This window comes from Rhinoraja longicauda, chromosome 18 (genome assembly GCF_053455715.1).
Source record: "Rhinoraja longicauda isolate Sanriku21f chromosome 18, sRhiLon1.1, whole genome shotgun sequence".
In the NCBI taxonomy this organism is placed as follows: domain Eukaryota; kingdom Metazoa; phylum Chordata; class Chondrichthyes; order Rajiformes; family Arhynchobatidae; genus Rhinoraja; species Rhinoraja longicauda.
The window spans coordinates 7,795,221-7,810,424 of NC_135970.1; the positions used below are offsets into that span (position 1 = coordinate 7,795,221).

General features: G+C 42.6%; 1 protein-coding gene across 1 annotated transcript in view; it reads right to left on the reverse strand.

Annotated features, from left to right (window-relative positions):
* LOC144602058 (astacin-like metalloendopeptidase) overlaps nucleotides 1-15,204 on the reverse strand; it is a 131,967-nt gene that overhangs the window by 94,142 nt on the left and 22,621 nt on the right. Inside the window, exon 6 of the mRNA XM_078414740.1 lies at nucleotides 5,854-6,000. Within this exon, the coding sequence (XP_078270866.1) occupies nucleotides 5,854-6,000 (147 nt within the window). The remainder of the gene's footprint in view (nucleotides 1-5,853; nucleotides 6,001-15,204) is intronic.

Below are 15,204 nucleotides of genomic sequence, written 5' to 3' on the forward strand. Positions count from 1 at the left end.
GGTCATGAGTCTTTGCTTTTTGCCTTTGAGGAGAGTGTTGAGTTAGATGGGTCCTATCATGAGCTCCAGCAGATGGTCCCTGTGTTGTTTGTTTTGGTCTAACAACCTGTTGCACTTGATCAGGCAAGTATTCTGCTGCATGTGGCTCTAATTTAGCTGATGTTTCCTTTCGAGCAGTTTCTTTTCTCCAATAAGAGTTCATCGCATCAGATACTCTAGAGCTGCTTCTTGTTCTCATGGCCTCAAGTATATTGAGTCCTGCATTGGTTGATGCCAGTTCAGCCTCTAGTTCCAGTTGTTCTTTCTTTCTTCTCAGCTGTTTCTTCTGTCTCTTCTGTTCTTCCTCCATTTATTCTTCCTTGCTTCTCAGCTGTTCCTTTTGTCTCTTCTGTTCTTCCTCCATTTGTTCTTCTTGTGCCTCAATCTCATGCTTGCCTTTCAGGTAGGCAACCCGTTCTATGAAAACAGCCATATCTGCCTGAGCTTTCATGCGAGCAGAGAGCGTTGAAGATACACATGATGAAGAACGAGATTTGTGGCTCAATTTAGGTTTTAAGACATTTGAAACACTGTCATCAGGTCCAATGTTATCTGAGTTTACATCACTCTGTTGTGTGGCACTCCCAGCAATGGAGTGTGTAGTTTGCTGACTAACCTTAGTACCTTGTGTAAACCCGATAAAAATTTCCACTGCTTGGTGAATCCACTGATTTTGTTTTTCAAGCTCATCTTCAGGCAGTGGTAACTTTACCAATGCCTCCCTGATTAATTGAATCAGGTTAGATTGTACTCCATTTACATTTTCACTTGATTCCATGAGCTCTTTCATCATTTCCATTAACTTGATAGCTTGTTCATATCTTGAATTTTCTCTCTTCTGGTGCTTCTCAATGAGCGATTCCAAGCCCTTGGCAATGGGTTTGATAATCCTCCTTTCCTTTTCAGAATCTTTTCTGTTATCGCCATTTTGTGGCTGAAGATCAGATCTCACCACAGACATACTTGTGCACTGTCCCTTTAAGACATGTTGACATAATGTCGTATCAGCACAAATATTAAAAACAACTGATATCGTGCGATTCTCAAGGTCACTTCTTTGTTCTCAGCATTCCAATACAGCAGCCATTTTCCAATACAGCTTCTGGCATATAGCTTTCCCAATAAAGCTTAATAGTAGCCGTAATTACTTTCCCTAAGCATTGGCTTTCGAAGTTTCCAATCTCCATTAGTCAGATTGGCGCAGGTGGCGACCTTGTCGAGTCTGTGGGATTCGGCGTCAGGCTTGTGAAATAAAACAATCCTTGTTCCGTCCAGTTGATTCCCAAGCTCCAGTCTCACTCATAGAGATAGTTCTTACTTAAAATATAATGGCAACTTCAGTCTTTTCCAGTAAACTCTTTTCTAATTGCTATTACTATACAGGGAGTCGGAGTGATCTTAACGCAAGCCCCAACAGAGAGATCTTCAAGATGTTTTCTCCAGTTTAATTAGTTGTTTATTGAAGTAGTGGTACAAACAAAGGGATGAACATACCAGGCTGTACTTATTTCGCATTCAAGTCGTAGCTGGCTGCTCTGTTCCCCCCATCTGCTCACAGCTCTCGTTGAAGGTCTAGTAAGAACTGTATCCTCTCCCTCCCTGTGTCTAACTCCTCCCAGTCCTTGTATCCACAGATATACTACCTTGTTCTGGCTCCTCCAAGTCCATTATGCCCATATATATATTTATCTAAGACAGCCCCCAACTGTCCAAAATAATATGGCAAGATATACCTAAACAAAATAATATAATATGCTAACAGCAGCCTGCGCATAAAGAATGTGGCCATGGTGGTGTGGGTCTTTGTTGATGCTGGTTGCATTTTTGAGGCAGCACATCTTTTAGCTCCCTCGATGCTCGGGAGGTGAGTAACCGCGATGGACTGAACAATGCCCACCACTTTTTGTAATCTCCTTCATTACTGGGCATTTGAGTTGCCAAATTAGGCTATGATGCAACTAGTCAATATGCTCTATACCGTACACTTGTGCAATCAAGAGAATATTGTTTACATATCAATTCTCCTCAATCTTCTAAAGAAGTAGAGGCATTGATGGTTTTCTGTGATTAGAAACATAGAACATAGTGATTGCATCGATATGCTGGGCCCAGGAACTTTACTTCGGCATTCACGCCGAGGAACTTGAAGTTATTGACTTTCTCCACATGCTGATGATGACAAGATCGTGGATCCTCAGGCTTCCTCTTCTAAAGCCACCAATCAGCTCCATGGTCTTTTGTTGAGAGCAAGATTGGTGCTCTGGCACCATTCAATCAGACGATCAATCTCCCTCTTATACTCAGACTCATCGTTACCCGTAATTCATCTAACAACGGTGGAGTTGTCGGTAAATTTAAAGGAGATGTCTGTCTGCGCAGTCATAGGTATAGAGTGAGTAAAGCAGGGGACAGAACAAATAGACCTGAGATGCTCCGGTGCTGATAGTTATCGAATGGGAAGCATTGATGCAAATGCGTACTGTCTGCAATCTGCCAATGGGGGAGTTGAGGATCCAGTTGTTTAGGAATGAGTACAGACCCAGTTCCCGAAATTTGTTAACACATTTGGAGGGGATGATGGTGTTGAATGCTGAGCTCTCACTTGGTTTTGCAGGGACTGCAGTGTAGGTTCACAAGGTTAATTTCTGGGCTGGCTGGACTGTCAAATGTTGAAATAATGGAGTGACTGGGCTTGTGTACACTAGAATTTAGAAGGATGAGAGGGGACCTTATTGAAACATATAAGATTATTATGGGATTGGACACGCTAGAGGCAGAAAACATGTTCCCGATGTTGGGGGAATGCAGAACTAAGGGCCACAGTTTAGGAATAAGGGGTAGGCCATTTAGAACGGAGATAAGGAAGAGCTTTTTCCACCCAGAGAGTTGTGAATCTGTGGAATTCTCTGCCTCAGAAGGCAGTGGAGGCTGATTCTCTGGATGCTTTCAAAAGAGAGTTAGATAGAACTCTTAAAGATAGCGGAGTCAAGGGATATGGGGAGAAAGCAGGAATGGGGTACCGATTGTGGATGATCAGCCATGATCACAGTGAATGGCGGTGCTGGCTCAAAGGGCCGAATGGCCTACTCCTGCACCTATTGTCTATTGTTTTGTCTTGCAGGAACTGATGGCGTGCAAGCCCTGCCCCAACTGCCGAATGTCCATCTCACCCTCCAATTTAGGGGAGATGTCGCTTTGGCTTTCTCATGGCCTTATCAAGCTCATATCTGGACCCCCTATGTAAACCTGCATCACCAGATGTGTATGCCCGAGATCTGGTCCTCAATAGATTGCAGACCTCCTAGTTCATCCAAGGCTTATGGTTAGGGAACACTAGAGTAGTTTTGGTGGGAACACACTCCTCGACACATTTTCCTGTGAAGTGAATTACAATTGTAACACATTCATTCAAGTCCGTTGCTGAGTCCTTTTTTTCAAGGAGATTTTGAACACACCCTTGAATCTTTTCATTTATCCATCTGGTAATTGTTTCCTGTGACATGGCTGGGAATAGTATAGCTGTTTAAGGAATCTGGTAGACCAAAATGCTGGAGTAAGTAACTCAGTGGCTCAGGCAGCATCTCTGGAGAGAAGGAATGGGTGATGTTTCGGGTCAAGACCCTTCTTCAGGCTGCTGGTGTTGGGCATGCAAATGACAGAGCCTACCCAACACAGTCAAGTATAATTGGCGCTTTATTATTGGAGCTAGTGGCTTAAAGACCATGGCATTGGTTCATTTATTCTTCCAGTAAAGTTAATGAATTCTGCACACAATGTTAGTGATACCTTTCCAAAGCTTTGAGTTGCCTGTTGTATATATTTAGAGCTCAGTGATGCAGGTATCACTGCTGCCCAGTCAATGATGAGTTCTACATCTCGAGTAGGATGGTATCTACACTTTGATTCAAGTAGTAGTTGTCCATTGGGAGAGAGACAGTCGAGATATACTTGAGCAATAGCTTTTCCTGTTAAAAACAGAAGACTACTCTGTAGATACCATGGTTGGAAGGTGCACACAATTATGGCACACCATGGAAGAAGGGTTCCAACCCATGACATCACCTATTCCTTTTCTTCAGAGATCTGCCTGATCTGCTGGGTTACTCCAGCATTTTGTGTCTAACCATAATTATGACACAGATGCAGGCAATGAAATCTTAACTTAAGAAAGCCAATGGCATTTTCCACCATCATGGTGATACTTAGTAACTCTTGCACCAATGCTTTGGTACTGTGGTTAGAGAGTGCAGTGATGTGAGGAGCCAGGGAAATGGAGAGTAGTCCTGGTCTTCGACGATTCATCCCTCCAGACAGCATTGGCTGCTGAAAATATCCAGGTCCAGTTATCTCAGGAAAAACCATCATGTCTGCTGTCTGGAAATATGGTATTCACCATGAAGAAATACTTCTTGTAATAAATAATCACCTGTAGACAGTGGAGTTTTTTCTTATTCTTAAAAGTTTGGAATTATTAAAAGGATCCTTTATGGACACAAGTGCAATTAAATTATTGCTTGAATTAGTGAGGAATCAGAAAAGCTGGTGGATTCCAGCATTTGATATATTTGCACCTCACTGAAATCATTTAGTCACAAGTACGATGCCTGGGTGACCTCTGTGCAATAATAAAGAGCAAATTTGGATATGACAGAAATCTGCCGTTGCCACTTACAAAGGTCCTTTAGCATGGAATTTCTATGTCAATGTGATTTGAAAAGCACAAAATTATGACTGGAGGTCTTCCTGATGAACATTACAATGACAGCAATGGAAATATTGATCCTGATCCACGCTGAAATACATTGTTCGCATGAGAGGTAAGTTGGATGTGGTTGGTCTTCTTAATGGGCATTTATTTTCATAAACACAGGAGATAGATAGCTCAAGATAAAAAAGGTCACTTGATAAATGTCACATAATTGAATCATTAAAATCAAAGCCAGCATGATCAAAGGGTCTGCATGGATACAAAACTGACCACTACACTGAAAGCAATAACTGGTGGTGAATTTGTTTTGAAGGAAACATGCAGTATCATACCACAGCTCCTTTTTTCATATATGCTAACTAAACTATTACCACAAAATATCTAAGAGGGTTTTCAAAATATGCAGTTGAAGAGATCTGGAATAGGCCGCTGCTTTAAAATATTTTCGTCTTTAAAATATTTTCATATTGGTGCATTTGTTCGTGAACTTTCACTTAAATGTCCTATTTATATTTCTTGATGAGCATTATTATCAATTAAGCTTTCTTATGTGTACATTAAAATTATGTCATAGACAAAAGGAGTTTTGGAGAAGGTCAGGGGTTAGGATCTCTGGAGAACATGGATAGGTGACATCAGGTCCCTTCCTCAGACCACTGACAGCAAGAAACAGCAGCAGATGAGAGAGGCTCGCATGTGCACCTTGCGAGTCGGGAATGGGGAAGGAAGCCGGGGCTCTAAACGGCCGGGGAGACAGTGAGAGCCAAGGATGGGTCGGCAGGTCATTCCATTCACATACAGTTTACAATACCATCTGTCTCAGGGAATTATAGCTGAAGTCTCATAATTTTGCCCATCACGTGCCAGAAAATCTGTGTTCAACGTGTTGTAAGCAAATTGAGTTCAAAGACTTAAATCAACAAATGTAAATGTACAAATCCTGTGTAATACTTTGTATATTATAACAGTAGGAACTAAAAGCAACAACAACTTAATTGTAATAAATCCTGGCTTAAAACAATTAATTTGTTACATACTATTTAATCACAACAAATAAAAGTGTATATTTATTCAGACCAAATATTAACATAGGTAGTTTGACTTACTGAAGGCTCTATCAAGTGTGTATGGTACATAAACTATTCCATCTCTTGAACGAGGCCACAAACAGGACCTAGGACCATAGAGACACTTTATGGCATTTTTGGAACCTCCTGTTGCAATATCTCCATATTCAAGAGACATAGATGAGCCTGCAAAATATAAACATTCCCTTTTCAACAGCAAAATATGTTGACAATAAAGTAAAATAATGTAGGTGCTGGAAATTCAAAGTTAAAACAGGGAATTCTAATTTCAGCAGGTTAGGCAGTTAACTAACATTTTAAGCAAGTAACGGACAAATATTGAATTTGATTTTAAATGATCTACTTTAAACAATTTGGATTCAAGTTTATTTCTTCAATGTCATGGTTTCATCAACTATGTAATTTTCAACCAAATTATGATGTTTCCTCGAAAAAACATCAACAGAGTAACGGTTTGGGAACCATATATTCTTATATTTCTTTTTAATATCTAGTTTAGAACTACTACTTGATTTCATCCTACATTCATACAAGTTCATTGAAACATTGACATCACCACAATTGCTGGACCCCAAGGGCCTCTTTGAACTAATACCAAAAAGTTTCTAGGGTGCTTATTATCTTTACATGATGTGTTCTTTCCCTGGTCTGCAGCGAACATCAGTGTAATTTACAAATTAAGGTCTATATATCTCGGTGGCAAAAAAATATATATATTAAGATCACTTGTTTTTTGATGAGGACAATTTATTCCAGAGAATAAAAATAATCCGCTAAATGAGTACATAATTGCAAATTCATTTCAGTCAAACATGTGGAAAGCAGAACATGGAGAACAACTGTGTGCCTGGATTAGATATAGATGGTCTCCAATAATGGGTTAGATCATCCTTGATGCCTCATTGTTGCAGCTATCCTCTAAGATGGAGTGGTCTGCAAAAAACCCAAACCACAGGATCCTGAGGCCCAATACACAATCTCCCTTGATGGCTCGACAGTTCACTGCTGATCAAAAACATTTAAAAGCTGTTCATATTTAAATATTATTTTAAAAAGCTTGAAAAGATCATAAAGTGCTACATTCCTAACAATTAAGTAATCAAGAAAAAACCTTACCTGCCCTTTTCAAACAAGCTCAGAGAACTATGTAAATTAGGTCATGCAACATAGGCTAACTTTGGGCCCGGATGCAAAGAACATTTGCCTTCTGAGGTCAGGATACACCTGCTTCATCTTTGGAATGAGCAATGGTTCCAGTGGCTGAACAGAACATCAAGTGCGTTGGTTCACATCTCTACAGAACCATCATTACAATGTAACCCATTAATTTAAATAAAATGCAAACTGAAATGGCTGGGCGATCAGTAAAAAAATCTGGTGCATCTGATTTTGTGTATGACACTGAATGATTATTGTTATTTTACAGCTTTTGTTGATTGTTTTATAAAATCTATTAATTATTTTATAAATCTGTAGTTTAGTTTATTTTACCTGTACCGAGGTACAGTGAAAAGCTTTTTTGTTGTTGTGTGCTATCCCTATCAGCTGGGAAATACAATGGAGGAGGCTGCAGCCCACAAGCAGTTGAAGATCTAGGTTCATGTCAGGGTGTGCTTCTTGGCATATGCACACGTATGGTGAGGTACAGGTACAATGGAAATCTTGCTTGCAGCTGCATCACAGGCACAAATACTTAGACCACATAAAAAACATAATGTATATAAATTACACATTCATTTTGCAAGACTTTGAAATGAAAGACTATGCAAAAAATGACTTTAGTGCAAAACACTGAGATATCAAGTCCATATTAATTCAAGAGGTGATCCATAGTGTTCCATTGCTAGGGTAAGATTAGGCTGTACAAGTCAGTTCATGAACCTGATGGTTATAATCATGCAGCTGTTCCTGAACATGGCAGTGTGGGACATCTTGCTTCTGTAATTCCTCCTCAATGATGGCAGTGAGCAGAGGGCATGGCCTGGATAGCTGGGATCATTGACAATAGATGCTGCCTTCTTGAGACAGCTCGTCATATAGATGCTTTCGATTGTGGGTAGTCCTGTTCTCGTCCACGCGTTGCAGCCTCATGAGATGGCGTCCTTCCAAGAGGCAGGGTGATAGATAATTGTGGGAGTAAGTGGGTTTACAGTAGATAGTAAAGGCTCCTGAGGGAAGTAGGAGTCAGAGGGCAGGCCCAAAGGAAGGCAACCAAAGAACTTGCCAATGCCGCCGAACGGAGCAGTCACTGGCTGTGGATGAAAAGAAGAGATGCTGTCTGGGCTGCCATGTGACCATCTAGAGGCTAACCATAAGACACACACCCAGGCCTGATCACCCTGCGGTGGGCCTGCATCGACTGAGGGTGTCTTGTGATAAAAGGCCGAAACACCCAGTGACCTTGAGGTACACAACTGAAGATGTGTCTGAATGGTAGCAACATCACCTAGTGGTCATCCCCAAGAACAACACCGTGCAAGTCAATTGTAGTGCAAATCTTCAGGAATTGTAATAGCCAATCCTACTAATCAATCTGTCCCCTATGATGGAGGCAGAGCGATCAAGAAATGGGAGAGAATTGTGAGAGATAGTCCAAGTGAACTTGACGGCAGGATGAAAGTTGTGGTAAAGTTGATGAAATTAATGAGTTCTGTATGGGTGCAGAAGCATCCCCAATGTAGTCAACGATGTAGCACAGAAAGAGTTTGAGGATGATACCAGCATATGTTTGGAACAAGGACTGCTTGACATAACCAACAAAATATCAGGTATAGACTGAGGAAGGGTTCCAACCCTAAAAATCACCTATTCCTTTTCTCCGGAGATGCTGCCTGACCCGCCAAGTTACTCCAAAATGTTATATCTATCTTTGGTATCAACCAGCATCTGTAGTTCCTCGCCACACAAAATGCCAGGTATAGCTGGGATCCATGCATGTGCCCATGGTTACACGTTTAACTTGAATGAAGTTAGAGCAGTCAAAAGAGAAGTTATTGAGGGTAAGCCAAATTTGAAAGGGTGAGGAGAGTGTTAGTTGTGGGGAACTGATTGGGTCTCTGTTGAAGGGAGGAACAGCGATTGAAGGTGTAACGGGACTGGACATTCATGGTAAAGATGAAGCAGTGGGGACCGAGGGATTGAAGAAAGTTATTGAAGTGTTGAAGAGCATGTGTGGTGTCTTGTATGTAGGTCAGGAGGGACTAGACAAGGGGGGAGGGGGGGAGGAACAAGATGGAATTGAGGTACTTGGAGATGAGTTCAGTGGGGCAGGAGCAGGCATCCTTGCCTGATTCTACCTGCCAGTCCTGTTTGCGAATTTTGGGAAGGAGATGAAAATGGGCAGTACTAGAAGGTTGGAGGCTGTGAAGGGGAGATCGCCCGAGGTGATCCTCAAGACATCTCCATTAACTTTCCCAAGTTCCTTAGTCTTCATGTATTTTTCCACAGTAAAACAGAGAAATATTCATTGAGGATCTTTGTCCATCTCCTGCGGCTCCACACATTGATGACCACTTTGGTTTTTGATGAGCCTAATTCTCTCTTATTATCATTTCCTCCTGATATACATAAAATCTCTTTGGATCCTCCTTAATTGTATCTGCCTTAGTTATCTTATGCTCCCTTTTTTGCCCTCCTGAGTTATGATCCTCAATCCCCTCTCCTCTTCCAGGGATACATTTGATTCTAGCTGCCTGGACCTGACTGATGCCTCCTCCCTTTTCCTCACTAGAACCTCAATTACTCTCATCATCCAGGGTTCCTACACTCAACCATTTGCCCTCTACTTTACTTTTAACTTGTGGACTAGCCCTGCCCTTATCCATAACTATGATAAAGCTAATAGAACTGTGGTCATTGGTCCCAAAAGGCTCGCCCACAAAAACTTCAGTCACTTGCACTGCCCAATTCCCTAAGAATATGTCAATCTTTGCACCTCCCTTGTAATGTCCTGTACATATTGCCTCAGGAAACATTCTTGAACACATTTAGCAATTTGTACCCAATCTAAGCACTCTGGCAGTCACAATCTACATTGGAAATGTTAAAATTCCCGACTATGACTTGTTATTCTTGTAGCCGTCTGCAATTACCGGACATTTTTGTTCCTCTAATTCTCATTTACTATTTAGGACCTATTGTACAATCCCAACAATGTGATCATCCCCTTTTTATTTCTCAACTCCACATATAGCTTCACTGGATGATCCTTCAGTAATGTAATCTTGAACTACTGCCGTGACCTCTCCTCAATCAGTGATGCAACACACCCATCTATTCAACCCAAACCTTTATATCGCCTGCAGCACCTATTCCCTGGAACATTAAGTTGCCAATCCTGTCCCTCCCTTAGCCGGTTTTATGTAATGGCTACAACATCCCGTTGATTTCTGTACCCTCTTCCAGCTTCCCACCTGTCTCGCTACTGCGTGGCATCCCATCCTCCACCCAATCTAGTTTAAACCCTCTCGGGTAGCACAGGCAAAATTTCCCACCAGGATATCGTTCCCCTCCAGTTTAGGTGCAACCTGTCTCTCTTTTACAGATCCCTCTGGCCCAGTGGAGATTCCAATAATCCAAAATTCTGAATCCCTACCCCCTGCGCCAACCTCTCATACATGCAGTCACCTGCTCTATCTTCCTATTCATACCTTCAGCATGTGGCACTGGAAGCAATCCAGAGATTACTATCTTTGAGGTCCTGCTTTTAATCATTTGCCTCACTCCCTATGTTCACTCCACAAGATGTCATCTTTTTTCCTATTTATGTTGTTTGTGCCAATATGCACAATGGTTTCTGGCTGCCCCCCCCCTACAAATATTCTGCCGCTGCTCCGAGAAATTCTGTGCCCTGACACCAGGGAGGCAACACATCATCCTGGAGTTCCACGTGCTGCCACAGAATCTCCCAGTCTGGCCCTCTAAACTAATGAATCATCTATCACTCTAACCTTTGTCTGACTACACCCTAACCTGCTGTGCCTCAGAACCAAGCCTAATGCCACAGATCTGACTCCTGCTGTTCTTTTCTATGAACTGTCAACCCCCACCACCCCCACTTCTCCAAAACAGTATCCAGAAGGTATACTATTTTTGGAGGAGAATGGCTGCAAAGGATTCTTGCACTCTCTGCCTACTCTATTTCTTCATAGTCATCTATTTACTGTCTTTCTGTACCATAGGTGCGACCATCTCACTACAACACTTATCCATAACGCTCTCATTTTCTCAAACAATCCTGAGGTCGTTCAGCTGCAACTCTAGCTCCCTCACATGGTTAGTCAGGAGCCTCAGCTGGACACACAAAAAGAAAAGCAGACCTTACCTTATTCTGCCGTCACTCTCCACTCAGCCTCCTCACCAAAGCCTTACAAGTCAAAGCCTCTACACTTTCCCTCTCACAAAAGAGGCCATCCAGCTGTGCTTGCCTTCCATTTATGCACCTCGAGAAGCAGTCACTCCGGAATATTAACGACTGCTTCATAAATCACCCAAGTTGCTCCTACTCTCAGCTGCTGAAACCAGTGGGGCTTCAAGCTGATGGCTGCTCTTTAAACACCTGCACACCTCCTTCTCTAATCTGAATTATTTGTCAACTGTCCTCACTGATTGTGGTCTATGGGTCAGGAAGTCATGCACCCAGTTGCAGAGGGGAAGCTGACTCCTAGGTACAGGAGTTTGCAGATGAGTTTGGTTGGGATTTGATGTCGAAGGTGCATCTAGAGTCAACAAATAGGAATCTGACATGTTTCCAACTGTTCCAGTGATGGGTATAGGACCAGGGAGATGGCATCTGCTGTGATGATCGGCAAACCGAGTCAAAGCTGTCTGGAAGATAGTACACCATGAACAACCTCTCAAAATATTTCATGACGGTGAATAGAGCCATAGGACAGTAGTTGAGGCATGCTACCTTACTCTTTGACACCAGGACGATAGTGGTCTTCTTAAAGCTGGTGGAACCTCAGAATAGAGCAGTTTTTTAGTTTTAGTTTTTGAGATACAGTGCGAAAACAGGCCCTTCGGCCCACTGAGTCTGCACCGACCAGCGATCACCGCACACTAACAACTATCCTACACTCTAGGGACAATTTTTACGTTTTATACCAAGCCAATCAACTTACAAACCTGTACGTCTTTGGAGTGTGGGAGGAAATCCACACAGGTCACGGGCAGAACGCACAAACTCCGTACAGACAAGCACATATAGCCAGGATCGAACCCGGGTCTCTGGCACTGTAAAGCAGCAACTTTACCGCTGCGCCACCTGGAGTAGAGAGAGGTTAAAGATGTATGTGTAAATTCCTGACAGCTGGACAATGTAGATTCTAAGAATGTGAAAGGGGACTTTATCCAGGTCAGTTGCTTTCCGGGGGTACATTCTCAGGAAGGACGATCTGACATCTGTAACAGTGACCATGGATTCAGGCCAACCAGAGACTGGGGGGGGGGGAAGGGGGAATAACTCATTCCACTGACCCTCTGTTCAAAGGTAGGATATGATGCATTGAGCTCATCGGGAAGGGACACGTCGTTGCAGTGCATGATTTCACTTTGTAGCCTTGCCACAATCAGCGGGTATCTGTCGTTTTTCTGAGACTCCAGCTTGTTCCAGAATTTCTTCTTGCTATCTTGGATGGCATAGTAAAGGCTGTAAATAGATTTTTGTTTTGAAGGTCATCGATAGACTTCATGGTTTCCGGCTGGCGAGTCGTGTGGTCATATAGTCTTCTTCAGCAAGCATTCCTCTGCGCACTTATTGATGATGTCTGTGACTGCCATGGCATACTCATTTAGGTTGGTTACAGATTCCTTGAATATGGACCAGTCCACTGATGGAAAGCAGGCGCAAAGGATCTCATCTATTCCTTCAGACCAACACTGTATGACTTTGTCAATAGGTTTAATTGTCATAAGCACTGGCAATGGAACAATGAAATTCTTGAATGCTGCAGATTTACAGGAGCATTAATACAATAACAAAAATATTTAATAATCAATAATATAATAAGTTAATAATCAGTGGCACTCAGTGACCAATCCATAATAGTGCAAAATCACAGTACGTAGTGCAGCCAAAACAAAGTCAATAGACAATAGGCTGATCATTCTCAATCAGTACACCGTTCCTGCTTTCGCCCCATACCCCCTGACTCCGCTATCCTTAAGAACTCTATCTAGCTATCTCTTGAATGTATTCAGAGAATTGGCCTCCACTGCCCTCTGAGGCAGAGAATTCCACAGATTCACAACTCTCTGACTGAAAAAGTTTTTCCTCATCTCTGTTCTAAATGGCCTACCCCTTATTCTTAAACTGTGGCCCCTGGTTCTGGACTCCCCCAACATTGGGTACATGTTTCCTGCCTCTAATGTGTCCAACCCCTTAATAATCTTATACGTTTCGATAAGATCCCCTCTCATCCTTCTAAATTCCAGTGTATACAAGCCTAGTCGCTCCAGTCTTTCAACATATGACAGTCCCGCCATTCCGGGAATTAACCTAGTAAACCTACGCTGCACGCCCTCAATAGCAAGAATATCCTTCCTCAAATTTGGAGACCAAAACTGCACACAGTACTCCAGGTGCGGTCTCACTAGGGCCCTGTACAACTGCAGAAGGACCTCTTTGCTCCTATACTCAACTCCTCTTGTTATGAAGGCCAACATTCCATTGGCTTTCTTCACTGCCTGCTGTACCTGCATGCTTCCTTTCAGTGACTGATGCACTAGGACACCCAGATCACGTTGTACGTCCCCTTTTCCTAACTTGACACCATTCAGATAATAATCTGCCTTCCTATTCTTACCACCAAAGTGGATAACCTCACACTTATCCGCATTAAACTGCATCTGCCAAGCATCCGCCCACTCACACAACCTGTCCAAGTCACCCTGCAACCTCATAACATCTTCCTCACAGTTCACACTGCCACCCAGCTTTGTATCATCTGCAAATTTGCTAATGGTACTTTTAATCCCTTCATCCAAGTCATTGATGTATATCGTAAATAGCTGCGGTCCCAACACCGAGCCTTGCGGTACCCCACTAGTCACTGCCTGCCATTCTGAAAGGGACCCATTTATCCCCACTCTTTGCTTTCTGTCTGTCAACCAACTTTCTATCCATGTCAGTACCCTACCTCCAATACCATGTGCTCTAATTTTGCCCACCAATCTCCTATGTGGGACCTTATCGAAGGCTTTCTGAAAGTCGAGGTACACCACATCCACCGGCTCTCCCCTGTCAATTTTCCTAGTTACATCCTCAAAAAATTCCAGTAGATTAATCAAGCATGATTTCCCCTTCGTTAATCCATGCTGACTCGGAACGATCCTGTTACTGCTATTCAAATGCTCCGCAATTTCGTCTTTTATAATTGACTCCAGCATCTTCCCCACCACTGATGTCAGACTAACTGGTCTATAATTTCCCGTTTTCTCTCTCCCTCCTTTCTTGAAAAGTGGGATAACATTAGCTACCCTCCAATCCACAGGAACTGACCCGGAATCTATAGAACATTGGAAAATAATCACTAATGCGTCCACAATTTCTAGAGCCACCTCCTTAAGCACCCTGGGATGCAGACCATCAGGCCCTGGGGATTTATCAGCCTTGAGTCCCATCAGTCTACCCAAAACTTTTTCCTGCCTAATGTGGATTTCCTCCAGTTCCTCTGTCACCCTAGGATCTCTGGCCACTAGAACATCTGGGAGATTGTTTGTATCCTCCTTAGTGAAGACAGATCCAAAGTACCGGTTCAACTCGTCTGCCATTTCCTTGTTCCCCATAATAAATTCCCCCGCTTCTATCTTCAAGGGACCCACATTTGCCTTGACTATTTTTTTCCTCTTTACATACCTAAAAAAGCTTTTATTATCCTCCTTTATATTATTTGTTAGTTTACCCTCGTACCTCATCTTTTCTCCCCGTATTGCCTTTTTAGTTATCTTCTGTTGCTCTTTAAAAGAGTCCCAATCCTCTGGCTTCCCACTCTTCTTTGCTATGTTATACTTCTTCCCTTTTATTTTTATGCTGTCCTTGACTTCCCTTGTCAGCCACGGGTGCCTCTTACTCCCCTTAGAATTTTTCCTCCTCTTTGGGATAAATTGATCCTGCAACTTCTGCATTATTCCCAGGAATACCTGCCATTGCTGTTCCAGTCTTCCCTGCTAGGGCCTCCTTCCAGTCAATTTTGGCCAGCTCCTGCCTCATGCCTCTGTAATCCCCTTTGCTATACTGTACGGCAGGACTTAGTTGCTGAGGTAGGTGTGATTAGTGTTTCACAGTTCAAGAGTCTGATGGTTGCTGGGAAGAAGCTATTCTTGAACGATCATAGTTTTTAGGCTCCTGTAGCTCAATCCCGATGACAG